Source organism: Rhinoderma darwinii, chromosome 13 (assembly GCF_050947455.1).
Source record: "Rhinoderma darwinii isolate aRhiDar2 chromosome 13, aRhiDar2.hap1, whole genome shotgun sequence".
Lineage (NCBI taxonomy): Eukaryota > Metazoa > Chordata > Amphibia > Anura > Rhinodermatidae > Rhinoderma > Rhinoderma darwinii.
In genome coordinates, this window is record NC_134699.1 from 15583729 (window position 1) to 15602683 (window position 18955).

The 18955-nt window shown below is 45.0% G+C and overlaps 1 protein-coding gene across 1 annotated transcript; it reads right to left on the bottom strand.

Moving 5' to 3' along the window:
• Nucleotides 1-1435: 1435 nt before the first annotated feature.
• Nucleotides 1436-17484, bottom strand: LOC142666226 (ADP-ribosylation factor 1-like). The gene is made up of 5 exons (XM_075846212.1): nt 17378-17484; nt 6262-6440; nt 5770-5880; nt 5112-5236; nt 1436-3652 (listed from the first exon to the last, which is right to left on the bottom strand). Exons 2-5 carry the CDS (start codon nt 6407-6409, stop codon nt 3491-3493), a joined length of 546 nt encoding a protein of 181 aa, XP_075702327.1. The 5' UTR covers nt 6410-6440; nt 17378-17484; the 3' UTR covers nt 1436-3490.
• Nucleotides 17485-18955: the final 1471 nt, after the last annotated feature.

Genomic DNA, 18955 nt, shown 5'->3' on the forward strand with positions numbered 1-18955 from the left:
TTTTTTCAATTGCAAAATCACCAGCGCATGTACAATTGCAATTTCATTCAAACCCCTAATAAGTAACAATAGGGCGATAAGCACCGAGCATAATATGGTTATGATGTAAGATCTGGAGATCGAGCGCATATCATATTCATATTTCAGTCCAAAAGAATGTGAAGTGGAACAATTCATCTTCCGTGGGCTGCACTTTCCGGCTCTATCGGGGGTGGGATTGGCCGAGCGTTTGATCATCCGGTATTTGGTCACGGTGAAGGTGGTTATCCTCTATTATATGCCGGATCTAGGAATACATTTTCACGTCCACTGTTGCAGAGGTGCAGTCACGTCTTCGCAGATCAAAATTTGTGGTATCTGCTGGAGCGGCAGCCAATATCCACTGAAACACATCGTAGGCGATGTTCATGCTGCGTTTGGAGTATACGTTTGGCGTATACGTTGAGAACGCTCCCAGCGCATATGCCAAACCGGTCCATAGGGCCCCACTTACCAGATGTCTGCCAAGAATGTCCTCTCCATATACAGAGGGGGGGGGGGGGGGGGGCACCATGCAACAACATACCTGCTGGGTTTACACCTGCTTTTCAGTGCCGATAACCCCGCAAAGGAATATATAGCATGCTGTATATTTCTTTTGCATTAAATCCATTTTAAGGGTTGAGTTAAAAGTCATGCTTTTTGAAAAAAAAAAAAAAAAAACATACTTCGGCTGGGTTCACATCTGCGTTCGGTTTTCTGGTCTGTCCACAGAGCGAACACATAGAAGCGCTGTGCCGGTCGCATGACGGACACCAACGGAACCCATTGACTTTTATAGTTTGTCGGTTTCACTCACGGGGTCTGTTTTACCAAGAGAAAGCAGCACGCAACTTTTTTCCATAATTCTTGGCCAGATCTGTGAGCGGCTCCCAACACACACGTGAACATAGCCTTAGATGTGATCTTTGGGACCATAACGCTACGCTCACATGTTGCGTGCTTGCATTGTATTTGCTCAGCAGAAAACTACGATGTAATCCTGCAGTATAGACATTCTGCAACACAAGAACTAGAGCAACCTGTCCGTACTGCAGGATATTTTTCCAAAGACTTTTGCCTTATTCACACGAGGGTATTTCACTTGTGTTACGCACGTTTAAAAAAAGGAGGTCACACGAGGAGGGGGGGTGGTGTGTGTGTGTGTGTGTGTGTGTCCCCGAATTGCAGGTATCTTCCGTTACTGGGTATCCAATAATGAAGGGCACAAGTGGGTCTGGTTTATCCATTTTACACATTTATGGTATTTCCACAGTTCCGTCAGGTGACGGGACCTCCACCTATGGCGAGAAGCCATTTCCATAGCTCCCATAGAAAGACACATGGTGGCCATTTCTCCATTCAGTCCCCGACATACAGATGGACGGAAAAAATGTTAACACGCAGCACGAGCTGGTTACTTTAATACAGAACTCTTTTAATATAGAGTATTTCAGACAAATTACAACATGGTTAGAAAACAAAACGAAGAAAAAAAAAAATAAATGAAAAAAAGAAACTCAATTTCGGTCCAATTGTACATCACATAGTTCACGCTTTTGAATCAGTTTTATACAGGAAAAGAAAAAAATATTTGCTTTAAAGCTCCGATGCCATTTATGCATGATATGAAAACTGTCTCATTTACAGACTGAAGTATATATAGCTATTTAAAATTGATAAGAGCTACAACCCAATCCCCACAAAATAAACAGAAACCGAAAGATTTAGACGCAGATTTAAAAAAAAATAATAAATGCAATCCCGCCGTGTGCTGCCATGGCCTTTACACGCGCGATACAGTTAACTAGCTCCCAGCAAATCATCAGCAGGTGGCGCTGCAGGAGACAAGGAGATTATAATTTGGGAGAGTCATTACCCAGGATTTAGAGTCACATTGCTGGTGAGTACCCCCCTTTAATGCCAGGGTACAGGAAGGTCGGATACAAAGTACAGGATTATCTCTTATTTCCTTTGATCAATTATTAAACAAACGCCATATTAATTTAATACTACTCAGTGTACTTAGAAAATTCTATATTCATATAATTTAAAGGACTCCTCCTACATTCATAATACATCCGGGTGATGTAATGTCCACTGTCCTTGTAGTCTGTATTCTGTACGGATGAGTCCATGACCACAACGGGGTGGACCCAGGACAAGATTTTTTTTTCCGGTTTAAAATCCTAGTCACTTGCAGTGTCTGCAAACCAGACAGCTCTTTAAAGAAATGTTCCCTTTCGTGTGTATACCACCACTCACCTCCCTCTGCACCTTCCTTCTTACATAACCATACACTGGTCTATCAGACAATTAGACAAGGGGCCAGGGATGATGATAGGGATGAGTGTGGATGAATATAAGTGAAGTTAGTAGTAGATTAGAATAAAATATTACTGTACAGACTTCCTTCAAAACAGGTACGGCATATCATGCTTGATACCCAAAAACAAGGAGAAATAATAATTCTAGGAGTGGGAGCAGACATCTCAGGAGCCTCAGCGTCCAGGCTGGTGAAGTTACATGCGTGTCAGTACAAGTGGAAGGGGAGGGGAGGGGGGGGGTTACAAACCGGCCATTGCCTGATATGGCTGTGTGAGGAGTGGAAACAGGTTGAGGTATATAGAATAGATATGATCACAGGTTATCTAGAATGGCTTGCCAGCCCTGTGCCAATATATGCATTCTCCTCTGCCCTGTAATATCTCTCCAGTGTGGGCATTTAATGGGTGTGCCTTGTCATACATCCAGTCCAGTCTCCAGAATATAACCGAGTCAGGAAAGAATGAAAAAAAATGTAAAAAAAAAAATCCACAAATGATAAATCAAACTTCAGTAGACTATTAGCAGTTATATGAAGGTCGCACAAAACCTCGCCATAATGCTGTAATAGAAACTACAAACCCTCTCGAGCTCATGAATATCACAACTCACGACCTCTTGAGAAACTAGTCTCAAATAAAAAAAAAAAATTTAAAAAAATTATATATTTATTAGCCCTCTACGGTCTAGCTCACTCGCTGTATATTGTGCCGGATAACATACAATCTTAGGAAATTAATTGCCTGTAGTTCTATATAACCTGTAGCAGCACAATACAGCTGCAATGGAGAGAGGACATGGGATAGGCCATACATCTCATTATGAAATTGTATTATATCCGTCTACCTGGTGCAGATTATAAAGCCTAAAGAGGGTGGAAGGAGACGCGCAGGCGGTTGACGTGGCGGGTAGTGTTTTGTTCAGAGGGGGGAGTTAATACTGCTAAGCATGTATAAGGCACAGTGTGAGATTGCTGCTCCCACTCGCACAGGCGTGCAGACAAACACACGACACAGATGTGCGCGGAAATGACGTGCCCGCCTGGCAGGCAGCAGAGGCGCTGGCCAGCCCTGCCAAGATGCTGAACAGGATGGGATTTAGGCGGAAGAGGGGGCGGAGGGAGGGTGGTGTTCACTCAAGGATGGGATCACTTCTGGTTTTTCAGCTGATTGGACAGCCAGTCCAAGCCTTCGTACAGACCGTCCCCGCTGGTTGCACAGGTTGCTTGGATGTACCAGTTCCTCTGACGTAGGGAGTGCAGACCCAACTTGTCTGTGATTTCTGCAGCGTTCATTGCATTCGGGAGGTCCTACAAAAATACAGGAATCCAAGTTAAATGTGGAGGAGAATTTGCTGCCCTGGTCGCAGGATTGTCATTAGCCTTCAACATATAATAACTTAGTCATAGAAACTATTACGCCTGCTGCACACACGCTTTGTTTTTTCTGCATTTTAAAATGCACGTAAAATAAAAAAATTAAAAAGTCTGTGTTTCAAGCGCTTATGTGCCTTTAAAAAAAAATTAATAAAATATTATATATATATTTTTATTTTATTTATGTAAGTGCCATTTTGTATAAGCATTTCTGAAGACACCAAACACTGTGTATAAAAGCGTGCCTCCACCTCGGGTCGGTGTAAGGTGAATTGGGGGGGGTGCGGCTTTCAGTACGACAGAGCTCCCCTTTATAAAGACTGCTTCACAGTGCGGTCGATAAATGGACTTCATACCCAGGTCTATGCCAGTCTGAATTTTGGAGGGAAAAATTCTGTCTTGTTGCAACCCCCACCCGAGAAAAAGGGTACGTCGCAACGGATTCATTGCAGAAAACTGGCAGCGTATCACAGTAGCAGCAGTGTGGGTGAGAGGTCAACAACTCTCGTCCCCACACAGCGGGAAAAAGCTGTCGAAAAAAACAAAACCGCACAAACTGACGTGCGGTGAGGTTTCCTCAACCGCAGCATGTCAATTAATGCTGCGGAATCTATACAATGGGCTGCTTAAACCTGCAACAAAGTGATGCGTGTTGTGACATATGCTGCGGAATCACAGCCATTCCACCACAAATATCGTAAGAAAAAAAAAAAAAAAAAGTTATACTTACCCAGAGTTTCCGGCTTCTTCTCCAGTCTGGTCTCCTGGAATGACGTTTCATCCATCCCGTGTGACCTGCAACGTCATCCCAGGAGGCGGGACTGCGCGCAGGGAAGAGGGAATTCCGCCGGAAAAACGCACCAAAACGTGGTGCAATTTTTCTGACGGCATTCCCTGTGATTTTCAGGGCGGATACGCCGCGCAGCTTGAAGCAGCGTATCCGCCATGAACACGCTGTGCGTGTTTCTACTCTAAGGCTGGATTCATACATCGCAGATTTTTGAGCCAATGCCAGAAGTAGTTTTAAAAGTAATGGGAAATCTAAAGGAAAAACATATGTCTCCTTCCTCCTGTGTCCACTTCTGGCTTTGGTTCAAAAACAAAAAACTGCTATCAAATCCTGCAACAAATACGCGAAGTGTAAATCCCGCCTAAAGCATTCCCCTCCCCCCCCCCTAGGTATTTTTTAATCCTCTAGGCTTATTTAAATAAAACGCTGCAGACGGTCAGATGTAAACTATTTTTGTACGACTTTTACAGCATCCTGATCTTCTGGGTTATTCTGCTGGTTCCAGAGATTCTAAACAGTTGTATCTCCGCTACTTATCTAATACGTTCATAAATCAACGTTCAGAACTTTTTTTGGATGATGTGAACGTAAAAATGAATTTACCTGTTTGTTAGCAAATACTAGTAGCACTGCATCCCGCAGCTCATCCTCCGCCAGCATTCTGGTTAGCTCCTCTCTTGCTTCATTGACTCGCTCTCTATCATTACTGTCAACCACAAAGATGAGACCTGCATGCAAGACAAAAGTCCAAATCACCAACAATTGTAAACGATTTTTAATCAATTCAGTGGCAACCAACAATCTGCTATTTTTTTGCCCCCCCCCCCCAGAAACAGCGCCACATCTGTCTATAGGCGGTGTCTGGTATTGTCGGTCAAAAGTGGCGTGTTTTCTGCAAAAAAATAAATAAATGTATATCTATTTTCCAACCCTGTCCAACCTCGAAGATCTTCATCTACATTTTAATAGACTTTCATGAAAACGGTTAATGAGCATGGAGCCCGGAGTTTGGTGGCACTTCTTTCATTGAGGTGAAGACCTGGACAACCGAGGACTTGTTAGGGAGAAGCAGATTAACAACTCCACTGAAAAGGTTGTGGTTGTTAGGCAATATGTCCCTAGCAACCAGACTGTCAAATGGGACTTAGCTGTTTATCCGTGAGCTGAATGGTCACTGTGCTGATAGCAAAGATGAACACCACAGATTGGCAGAAGTTACATCATGTCCGATATGAATCATGCAGTGGAAACACATACATACCCTGAGTGTTCTGGAAATAATGGCGCCACAGTGGTCGGATTTTGTCCTGGCCACCGACATCCCACACAGTGAAGCTGATATTCTTGTATTCTACAGTCTCCACATTAAAACCTGAAAAGAGATGAACGGGTCACGTGACCGGTAACATATGATATTTAGTGATTGGATTTATTTCACCCCCACGTATACCCTGCCTTACGTTAATACACGGACCTGTTATACACATTTATCTACTATGTTTTTACAAGTGGCTTGTACCACCGTGTTGGTCTTCATAAAGTCAATTGTATTTCTTGGCTATATTATCGGTCTTTATTATACGCATTCAGCGAAGACTTATCGGTTTATTGCATGGCGAGGGTTCCCATGTGCGGAAGTTTATGATTTAATGGCGTGACCTTTACATTTGTGGTATTCTTTTATTCGTTTTAATAAAGGTTAGGAGTGCGCCTCATATCTCACGCACGAACGAAGGGAAGGAGCATTGTATACCTATTGTAGGAATGGTGGTCACAATCTCGCCCAGCTTCAGCTTATAAAGGATGGTCGTCTTTCCGGCGGCATCCAGGCCCACCATAAGAATCCTCATCTCCTTCTTGCCAAAGAGGCCTTTAAAAAGGTTTGCAAACATGTTCCCCATTGTAGTGTTTGTGGGTGGTTTTCCTTTTCACCTGGTAATAAAAGAAGATCTGACAATTAGCACCAGAATTTACAAACCTTTAATAAAAATGACAATCGGTGTCTTCCCTCCATTTGCTGGTTTAGGCCCCATGCACACGACCGTACAATTTGCCAGCAATTATGGACCAATTCACTTCTATTGACCGCGGACGCCTTCCTGTATTTGTGGGCCGTAGAAAGCCTCCGCAAAAGATAGGACATGTCCTATCTTTTGATGTTTACGGTCCATGCTCCCATACTTTGTGCGGGCAGTGATTACGGGCACGGCGATGTACACGAGGCCTTACAGATCAAAGCGAACTGTAAATAATTTTAAGCCATCATGTGAGAGTGTTCCCAGCAAACCCTGTCCCGTGTCACGATGTGGCAGGTTTTTCATGGTAACCTGGTAGTACATCACTAAACACTTTTACAGTTGAGGAACATTGCTTAAAGGGCAACTAAAACATAAAAAAAACAAAAAAAAAAAAAAACTTTTGGCTTGTCAAAAGTTGATCAGTGGAGGTCTGAGCACTGAGATTCCCACCGATCGCTAAAACGTAGCGGCAGATGTGCTCTGGTGAGCGCTGTGCCGCTTAATTTCTGCTCGGCTAGCCACGGAGCGGTGTATGGTCTGAAAAGAAAGTCTAGGAGTCCGGACACAGAGGAAAGCCTATCCGAAACGGAGTGGCATAGCGCTCACTCGAGCGCTTCTGCCGCTACATTTTAGCCATCGGTGGGAGTCTCCATGCTTGGGTCTCCACCGATCACAACTTGTCAAGTTTTTTGAAAGTTCAGTTACCCTTTAAACCAGCTGCTGCGCACTACATATTCCTGTCACTCCCCTGGAATTGGGCTGGGACTGCAGCTTTTCCAACGATACATTCCCATTCAAGTCAACGAGAGCATTGTTCATGGACTAAAGCCCTGTTCACATTTACGGCGGAGGATCCTTTCAGAACCTCTGTTGCAGATTCCATAATTTATGGAAAAAACACCAGTGCATGCAACGCTATTTTTCACCGTCAAAACGTTTGACACCTCATCGGAAAATCGACAGACCCCATAATAAGTCTGTGTGGTCCGTCAGGTGACCGATCCATCACAGCGTTATGTTATGACTAGAAGCCACAACCTAGATGTGAACAGAGACTTACAGCGCTATCAGAATGGTAACAGAATACAGCTAATAACGGCATTCGATGCTTTTACGATTGAACGGTAATATCATTATAAAGTCCTCATGAGTCCCTCCTCCACTTCCTGCAAATTCATCTTTTTTTTTTGGTCCGCTGTCAAGTGCCTGTGTCCTTCACTGTCTATTACAAGTGAGGAAGATTCAGTAGGAGGAAGGAACAGTCACCATGGCAACCATAGACATCTGACAGCGTACTGTGCGAGCGGGAAGAGGAGAGGGGGTGTAACATAAAGCGGGCGAAACAATTACAGCCTAATATTACATTAACACAAAGGGTCAGGGACAGGAGAGATGGATATAGCGTTCCTAGCTTGCCGGATCGGTTACTTCTACTACATTTACCTGCAGAGTATCACACTGCAGACTATCGGCACTGTCACTTCAATACACGCTCACAATCTGGGAAATAATATTTAACCCAAGGCTGGACAAATCCCAGCAGCGAACGTGCCTACAAAATCATCGATGGCACCGAACTATTGGTTGGTTTCAGATTTATGCCTTCGGCTGGATTCACACGCACAGCAGGATGCTGCGTTTTCCGTGGCTTTGTTTTCTTCAAGCAGTTTGAAGTGCGGCCAGACGTTACATTCAAGTCCATGTTAAAGTATCAGACGCACTACATACAACTGCGCTTCGGTTTGAGCCAATTTTGTGGTCAGTGGTGGGTTTTTTTTCCACATAAGCTTCTCTATAGGACTTGAGGACAGAGAAAAAAAAAAAAAAAAAAACATATGTACAGAACACCAGATGAAAAACACCACTAAATAGCCTTGAAAAAAAAAATAAAAAAAAATATGCAGGTTTCATTCTATTAACGCTAGCTTTTTTTTAGGAGTATTTTTGATGCAGGTTAAAACGCCAGAAATTGTGAGCGTGAAGGAGGCCTAAAAGTAAACCTGGCTCCTGGAAAGGTCTAACTAGTGGCCTCATGAACTCTGACAAGTTAGGGATCCATATATCTGCGTGTTGCTCCAATTTGGAGACCCAAAAAACAAGTAGCATGCTCCACTCCTGCTGTATTATGGGGGGTTTCTTCCCATAGAAGAATTATTGCTTCTAGATGAATACAAAAAGGGATATACAGTGGCCGTTAGGTATGCCACCATACATGCTCCGTTCACAAGACCTTAGCCTGCTATACTCTGTCCAACTCCAGAAAAATAAATTAAAAAAATGAACACCATTTCTTCTACAGTAACAAACATGAGAATATTTATATACACAAAAAAAAAAAAAAAGTGTAAATCACTGATATTCACACTCCTGGGGTGCACCGCTTGTCTTCAACGCGTGTTCACTCGGCTTCATGCGGAGACTTCATGTCCCATAATGCCTTGCACGCCCTAGGCTCCTCCCTCTATTTCCTGGCTAGGTCAAATGAAAAGTAACACGGGGACCGCGCGTTTCCCCCCCAGCGAAAATACACACCTCCAAAATGAAATGTCACTAATGATGCGCTGTATACTGGGCAAGGGCTATCGACTCCTAGCCCATGTGATGTGTATACGGCACGTCACTAGAGGCTATTGGAAACGTGCCACGAGAGGTCTTGTGGTGAGGGGCAAGACGAGGCACTTTGGAAGTTACTGACTCTTTCCAAAGTCAGTGTGGGGGGGGGGGGGTTAGATATAGTGGCCAAATAAACGTGTAAGGCTATGTTTAGATGAGCGTTGGCAACCCCATATGCGGGAAAAAAAAAAAAATGGACGTTTTTCACGTCCAATGTGCACCCGTGGGGGGGGGGGGCACGTTGTCACGGTTCCCCCATAAACTAGTCTCTGGAGGGAAGCGTGATACGCAGTAAAATAGGACGTGTCCTATTTTTTTCACTGACCCTTCACACGCTCTGATGCAAAAGTCGTGTGAACAGCCCCATTTAATTACGAGTCAGTGTGACGGGCGTCACACGGACGAGATTCACGCTCATCTGAATGAGCCTTAAAGAGGCTCTGTCACCAGATTTTGCAACCCCTATCTGCTATTGCAGCAGATCGGCGCTGCAATGTAGATTACAGTAACGTTTTTATTTTTAAAAAAGAGCATTTTTGGCCAAGTTATGACCATTTTTGTATTTATGCAAATGAGGCTTGCAAAAGTACAACTGGGCGTGTTGAAAAGTAAAAGTACAACTGGGCGTGTATTATGTGCGCACATCGGGGCGTGTTTACTACTTTTACTAGCTGGGCGTTCTGACGAGAAGTATCATCCACTTCTCTTCAGAACGCCCAGCTTCTGGCAGTGCAGACACAGCCGTGTTCTCAAGAGATCACGCTGTGACGTCACTCACAGGTCCTGCATCGTGTCAGACGAGCGAGGACACATCGGCACCAGAGGCTACAGATGATTCTGCAGCAGCATCGGCGTTAGCAGGTAAGTCGATGTAGCTACTTACCTACAAACGCTGATGCTGCTGCAGAATCAACTGTAGCCTCTGGTGCCGATGTGGCCAACACGATGCAGGACCTGTGAGTGACGTCACAGATCTGCACTGCCAGAAGCTGGGCGTTGTGAAGAGAAGTGGATGATACTTCTCATCAGAACGCCCAGCTAGTAAAAGTAGTAAACACGCCCCGATGTAAAACACATAATACACGCCCAGTTGTACTTCTGCAAGCCTCATTTGCATAAATACGAAAATGGTCATAACTTGGCCAAAAATGCTCGTTTTTTAAAAATAAAAACGTTACTGTAATCTACATTGCAGCGCCTATCTGCTGCAATAGCAGATAGGGGTTGCAAAATCTGGTGACAGAGCCTCTTTAACTCTGAAAACACCTTTAACCATTAATCGACTGTTTGCTGCGGAGCTATTAAGAGTCCGTATCTCCTAACCAAAACCCCAATTGCTAATACACGGACTAAACAAGGGGCCTCGAGTATAAAAACAAGATAAAGTGACCTTGTTAAAGCGCAGTTTAGTAGAAGAAAGCTCAGAGGTCGCTATGGGACAGCGTTCATACATGAGACCCATTGACTGGTGAAGCACAGAGCAGCGTTGTGCAGGCGGCAGCTGCCATTAGCCTAGACAGTCTGACAGCCCCCGATCACTGCATGTGACGACACGGCGTGGTACGGAGAAGAGCCCAGGTCACCTGTATGATGGATACAAGGAATATGCAAGAATGTCAATTGTAGGCACAAGCTTAAGTGAAGAGCAGAGGTTATAGGGGCTTGTCTGCAGTTAGAGGTTCTCCAGCTCGATATACCTTTAGAAATATCATGGTGTGACTGCTGCTAAGCGGCTTTCCTCCTCTCCGCTGTCAGCACAATGGCAATCCAGCTTTGAGCCAAACTGCTGAGTCAACCGATCATATCTAACATGACAGGTTGCTAGGGATAAGCTGCCTAACTACGAGTCATTGCTATGGAGCCGTCAGGAAGCACATTCATGGTAACCATTCGGTTTTAGAACGCTGAAGTCTTTAGCGCAAGGCAGATGTTGGGGGGGGGGGGTATACTCTGTTTAAGTCTATCCCCCCCTCTTCCGGTCTTTTAAACCATACATCAGTAAAAAAATTATATTGAAAGAGGACCGGTCACCTCTTCTGACATGTTGGTTTTAGTAAAGAATTGTATACCCTCACGAAAGAATTCTGGAGGAGAATCTTTCCTTAGAAGGTTACATTTTGTGGTTCCTCTACTATTCCTCCTAAAAGTGTATAAATAAATTGACAACCCGGTGTAGCTATTTGGGGCGTGTCCCTACACAGCCTGTTAGCACTGATTGGACATGGTCAGAGAGACTGTAGTGACACGCCCCTTTACAAAGGGGAATGGCAATAGCCAGCTGCCAATTTATTCAGATTTCTAGGAGGAATAACAGAGGAATGGCAAAAGGCAGAGTTCTAAGAAAATATGTTACAGAATTGTTATTTCATGGGGGAATAGAAGAATTTACCAAAAGAGCAAATCAGGAGAGGTGACAGGTCAACTACTATCCATATTAGGGTATATGTAATCAGAGGGGGGTTCCCAACTTAAAAAAATCCCCCTCTATGTGCAGGACAGCCATTGCATAAGAAAGACTCCAGCTCTGCATTTAGAGAAGCCAGACCCACGATCACCCGTCTCTTTCTAAAAAGGGTTTGCGTTCATGAGACAGCCTCATTAAGTGGAGAACAATGGACATGGGCCAACTGCATATACCCTACCAGTCTTTTTAGAAAGCATGTTCACCATTTCGGAGGCTTCTGATAACATGGCTAGACTGCTTCACCTCTGCGGGTAGCTATATTGGTGGCCCTTGGATATTTGGGGCTCTGTGTTCAAAACTTAATATATAAAAGGCCAAGTTAGTTCTGTATCTTTCTCCCATCGGCAGAAACCAGCCAACAATAGAACAGGTGCAGGGCTCCTTTGGGTGTCAACTACTCTATGGGCGAGAATACTCCGGGCAGATGTTGTCCTTGGTCAGATTCGAACCCAGAACCCCCGATGCTGCAAGAAAACACCGCCAGCCACGGAGCTGCCCCTCCTTTCTTCTAAATGTAGCTGAGCCGAGTGTGCATGTCGATCGGGATGTGGGTCATTATCGATCAGCAGCGTTATTTTATTCAGCTGTCAACCAAAAGCATAATCTACAGGACGTGTACAAGAAGGGGAGAAAAATCAATGAAGCTGTACCCGTGCCCAGATGCAGCCCACACACGGCACAGCTCCTGCCCACACACTTCTATTGGCATGATAAAATACATGGATAAATCTGCCTATAGAACACAAAGTGCATGAGCAACGCACAAAGAATTATTGATGATTCAGAAACGAGGGGGCAGGAAGATGTGATGAAGATGGAAAACGTATGGTGATGTGTAGGAGGATTTCTATACCACAAAAAACAAAACAAAAAAAAACAAACTCCTTAACATTTTTATTTATGTACGGTCACCATACAGCGCTATACCGGTGGATGAATGAACACCTACTAATTACCATTCCCGCGAGATACAGGGATCCAACCGAAAGCGTAAACGCTAAGAAGTGGGTGCACTTCCTTTATTCTGCTCAGATGACGAAACGGAATAATGGAAATACAAGCGCAGGTGTGAAAAAGAGTCTAAATGTGGTCTAAGTGAGGGGAGAGAGAGAAAAACAAAGGGTTAAGGAGAAAAAGAATGTAATACAACTGATGGACTATACGTAATCCTCTAATAAAATTCATGATCTACAGAACCAAAACTTTGAGAATAGTTGTAAAATTACCGGTTTTTGAGGGGTCACTAAGCGAAAAATACTCTAAATTACGGATTAATGCTGTAACCCCCCCCCCCCAACCACAAAAGGCAACACAGTATTTTACAGCCTCGAGACTTCTGATTATCTTCTTAAGGGTATGTGCACACACACTAATTACGTCCGTAATTGACGGACGTATTTCGACCGCAAGTCCCGGACCGAACACAGTGCAGGGAGCCGGGCTCCTAGCATCATACTTATGTACGATGCTAGGAGTCTCTGCCTCGCTGCAGGACAACTATCCCGTACTGTAATCATGTTTTCAGTACAGGACAGTAGTTCCACGGAGAGGCAGGGACTCCTAGTGTCGTACATAAGTATGATGCTAGGAGCCCGGCTCCCTGCACTGTGTTCGGTCCGGGACTTGCGGCCGAAATACGTCCGTCAGTCACGGACGTAATTAGTGTGTGTGCACATACCCTAATTCAGCAAGTTCTCCCTAAGGCCCCATGCACACGACCGTAAAAAATCTCCGTAATTGCGGATCGCAATACGGTCCGCGATTACGGACTTGTTCAGTTCTATTGGCCGCAGACACCTTTCCGTGCCATATAACTGTGCCGTGAATTATGGAGCATGTCCTACTTTTTGTATTTTACAGGCCGTGCTTACGGAGTGGTTTTTTTTTATGTGCCGTTTTTACAAACCGTCGTGTTAAAAAAAACACCCCGTCAGAACAAAACCCTATTCTTCCCATTGAAAATCAATGGGCATATGTTTGGAGGCGTTCAACTTCCGTCTTTTCAGCCGTTTTCCGGGGAGTTTACGCCCAAAGAAACGGCTGAAAATAAGCCGCGTAAACCTATCCTTAGGCCTAATGCACACAGCAGTGATTTTGCGGTCCACAAAACAGATCCGTTGTAATCTATTTGGTACAAGGGAAGAAAAAACTAAAAAAAACAACACTGTTGCGTGCATGTTCAACTAAGTTCACATCTAAATCCTGAAAAGCCGCATATTTGCTTCTGAACTATGATGGGGCCAATCAGTGTGCGGATCTGCGAACCAATCCGGAGCAGAAATCAGTGTCAGCCGTCGTAAATTTTATTAGAAAATGAATAAAAAAAAATCTATGGCGGATTTGCCGTGCGAGCATACCCTTATTGCCGTCCCTCTCCGCTTGATGTCAGGTAGGGCTGTATCTTGATACAAAGTACAGGTGATTTTTAAAACTCAAATGGGGACCCCCTTTATAGGTAAACATCATGCGGTTTGTCCAGCAGCGGCCCAATGACATGACCAGCAGGTGACATACTGGATTGTAGCGCTTTATCCATGTCTAATAACTGATCGCTAGCACATTCCAACCTGCGATGCGTTAATTATTCCAATCGTATAAAACGGCAAACTATTTATCGCAAGAGTAGGAGACCATCAAGTCTCAGAATAGAAAGCAGCTTTAGGCCTTGTTCACATAGCGCAGATTTGGCATGCTTTTTTTTTTTATCCCACACCAAAATTGGATCCAGTAGAACAGTCCTATACGGCCTTGTTTTATATATTTCTTCTGTTTAGGTTCAGTTCCCGGTTGTGGCTTAAAAAATACATGCAAAATCTGCAGTGTGTGAACGAGGTCTTCTAGAAAGCCACAATCATGCACAGAGAACAATAAGAGGTGAGCGGAGAGCGTCTGGTGAGCTGGAGCCAGAAACGCTGGCAGGTCCTGTCCTCACCGCAGCTCTTCCTGAAACTCATTTCCTGGAGTGCCCATCACGTGACCAGAATCTGCCGAGAACACAGGAGCCACGTCAGAGTCACAACTGCGGAGACACCACGGCTTACTGCACCGCCATCTGCACGTTATGTTTAGGGTGCCATATAGTAAGATCTAAGGCACGCACATGGTCGACGGCTGCCCGCATTTTCAGGCCGCACTCCCATATAAAGTATGGGAGCGCAGCCGGAAAATGCAGAACAACGGACATGTTCCATAATTATGTGAACATTTCTACGGCACGGACACCCATCCATAGCGATACGGAAAGGTGTCCGCGGCCAATAGAACTGAATGGGTCTGTAATTGCGGACAATTGCGTATTACAGTCCGCAATTAGACAATTTTTACGGTCGTGTGCATGGGGCCTAAGACTGTAGTTGTATAACAGAAGCAATAATTCAGCCAATCACAAAGGCCCATGAGAACATCCAAACTGAGATACGACACATCAGGAATCGGGAAGCCGCGGTGCTCCGTTCCCTGCGTAGCGGGTGGTCTGGACGCCTCCGTGCAGGGAAAACTTAGAAGAGGACGCAGCGCTAAAGAAGTTCTACGGCCCCTTCGTTCTCAGAATCTGTGGGGTCCTGTAGGTCTGGACACTACTGATGACAATGATGGTATATCAGGCGAAATGCCATCACTTTATAACATGGGAACACCCCCAAACTGAAGGTGGCCGTGGTATAACGGTTACTCCACCCGTCACAGCAAAAATTTACCTTCGGCTTGCGTCTCCTCTAATCTTCATGCCCTCTTAGGTTGTATTCAGACACAGAAGTTTTTCCACAGCAAAACGTGGATGTGTTACACGCAGATTAGCGCTCACACACGACCGTGTTTTTCTTCAGCGTACTATCCGCATGTTTAACACTGACCCGTACATTTCTATAGGGAGATGCACATATCAGCGTTTTTTTCAGTTCCATTAAGCAAATTATATAACAAGTCCTGTCCCTATCAGTCTTTGCGGAGCCGTGTAATAACAGACCGCACACGGAAGCCGTCCGCATTTTGCGGATACGTTGCTGGGAAACGCCTGGGAAATTGGATCACGTGACTTTCCTATGGGTGTTTCCAGTTGGGTTTATTTTGCAGGCCCTGAAGTACGGACGACACACAAACAGCACGGATGTAATATACGGATATACAGAATGAAACGCGTAAGCGATTGTCCAGATGGATTACAGAAAATCCCAGGAGCCCTTTCCCATGTGCAGGACCTTCCGTTGAGAGGACAAACATGGTCCTTTTCCATAAACTCACGACTGGTCAATATACACGTGGACTAGTCCTGGAAACGTTCTTCTAAGTAAATAAAAATCTACCCGCCCGGGTGTGAACACACATGAACGGCCTCATCTCAGAGTAGCGCAGTCCAAGTCACCGCATTTATCTATTTCACCCGAGGCCGAGCAAGAAGATCCTGATATTCCTGATTAGACGTCTGCCTATGGCCGACCAGGGAGGGAACAATGCGAACCACAGGGGCAATCGTTTTATGGGTCATTCATACGGACAAGTCTATCAAACGTTCTGTAAGTCTTCGTTCACATCTGCGTTACGGTTTTCCACGGTCTGCTCTGTCGTAGGAGAACAAAAAACAGAGAACCAGATCCGCCGCACGAAGAACTCCATTAGCGTCCGACGATTTACTAACTTTAACGGGCGCCATCATGATGTCCTTCGTTTATAGGAAAAAATAGCGCGGCATGCTGCAATGTTTTGTCCACGATTTCTCACCGGATCTGATGTGAACAGGACCTTCGAGGTAACAGTACAACAGAGCACTACTCTACCCATCTTCCGACTGGTCACTGAAGTATCTGAGGAGGCGGAGGAGAACAGGAATTCCCACCAACCACTAGAATGAGCCCCCCCTTCACATTATGGTGTCCGTATTACGGCCACGGCGCGTTTTGTGCCTAGAATTGAATCATTATCTATCTGAAAGGCCTTACGGTTAATAGATGACATGTTCATCCACAACAGACATCAAGACTGGCGAGATGTCGAAACTAGCGCATGGGAAAATTGGAGCAGTTGTCCATGGCAACCAATCACATCACGGCTTCAATATTCCAAACTACCTCTGAAAAAAACGAGCAGTGGAATCCGATTGGTTGCTACGGGTAACCAAGTCCCGGTACATCTCCGCCATTAGCCCCTGGGATTTGTCAACCTTATTTAGGACGTCGCCAAATTTTTGTAAAAAATGTGTCAAGTGACTTTTCCCTCCATAGCGGATTACCGGCCTCAAGTTTCGCCCAATTGGTGGCGCATATGACGGCCATTTTAAATCTCACGTCTTCGAAAGGTTTCACGTACAATTGACGATGTGTTACATAGCAGAGCCGTGCGCCAAGTCTAATAACGTAGGCGACTCATAGTATTTAATGCCAAAATAAGCGGTCGGATGCAATGGTTTTGCACGTTTCGACGCCGTTTTGTTGCAGACCGTCCCATAACGTAGAATTCAATGGAAACTAGGGAGGACTGCGCAATAGCGAAGGGGTCATGTGACTCAAAAAGACAAGCGATTTACTTTAGGATATTGATCGGATATTAGTTTCAGCGGCAGGAAAGTCTTACACAGGATGTTAATCTATAGGACATTAGAAGAAGCTTTGTGAAGAATAATTCACCCTGATTTACATTACATAGAACACACAGGATATGGGATCGGCATTATGCGAAGCAAGGACTGAGCCCCCACCGTATACGGACAACATGGCCACACACCGACCCACCAACTAATCGATTACCCCATAAAACACGAGGATTTCTAACATATCTCTTACCAGTGCTTCTCCTTCACCGACTTCCTGCTCTCGCCACCTCTTCCTTGCCGATCGGTCACACGAAATGGCGGCGGTTGCTGACGTCACCGAAGGAAGAGTGCCGGAACTTCTGCCGAGTACGCATGCTCAAGCCCCGATTCTCAGATCTGTAGGCGTGCTCTAATCACGTGTCAGCGACGCAGCCAATCAAAAGAGCCTACGTCATGCGCAGGAAGCTAAAGTATGGCCATCTTGCTAACGTTATTCACTCTACTTTACGACAGCCCATCCAGGAAACGAGGATTTTTACATTTCTCTCTCCATTACCTATCCTATCCAGTCAAACAGCGGCTCTACTGTATATGTTATCGTTATATATTCCTTGTGGATCGGAATATAGAGAGTTGATAGCAATTGAGACGTTAAGGAAGACATCGTAAGGTGTCGTACAGTTTCCATGGTTACTGTTCGTCATTCTTACCAGAGGGTGTAGTAAGATGGCGACTGTCGTATTTTGACCAATCATAATTGAAGATGTCATTGTTCCGGTTACACCCACGCTATGTGACTACCAATTGGATTCTGATTCGTTTGACATACTGTGTGGGCGTGGCTTCTGTCTATGGACTATATAAACTTGGGGATTCCTCTTTACTATATTTAGCTTGTAGACTCATGTAGTGAGGTGGAGTGTGGCTGAGCCGGTCTTGAGTAAGCCTGGTATTGCCTAACAGGAAGTGTCGGGCCTTGCTGTTCCACCATAGTTCACTCTTGTCTACCCAATAAACTTTGCAGACTTAGGGTAAGATATATGGAGGGACTTTTTTAGACTTTTTTTTCCCCCCCTACTGGCGTCATGGCCAACAGAACACAAGTGTGAATAGAGCCTAACGCCGCTTTCATGTGTCCGTAATGCGGGCGAGTCTTAATGTGCGTCACCAACGTCGCCTGATAGAACCCGTTGACTTTAATGGGTTCAGTGATGTTTCCATGATGATCTATCGGAGCCTCCGACGTGAACAAGTCCTTAGGTGTACGCAGATATTGGGGCCGTTGCATCACATAAAGAGTTTATCCACCAATAGTGACCGCGGCTTCTAAGCCGTTGGAAAGAGGGGACGGCCCCTATAACAGCCAATCGCTCCCCCTGCGATGCTATCGTGGGGTGATGATGGACATGACAGCCCGGGGGCCTAATGAAGGCCCCCAGAACTGACATCTTTGTCTCCTGTAAAGGAGCCTGTGTAAAACACAATTTTGCAATACATTAGTATTGCAGTATATTGTGCAAGCGAGCCAACAATCGTGGTTCAAGTCCCCAAGGAGGACTAAAAAAAAATAACGTTTTATTTTGTATAAAAAAAAAATGATTAAGGGGGGATTCACACGAGCGTGATTTTCATGCGTGCAGGCCGCGTATTTTTCGCGCGCCACGCACAGCCCTATAGAAGTCAATGGGGCAGTTCAAACAGTGCGTGATTTGTGCGCAGCGTTTGTTCGCTGCGTACAAAACGCGACAGGTTCAATATCTCCGCGTATTTCGCGCATCACGCACCCATTGAAGTCAATGGGTGCGTGACAACCACGCAGGTCGCACGG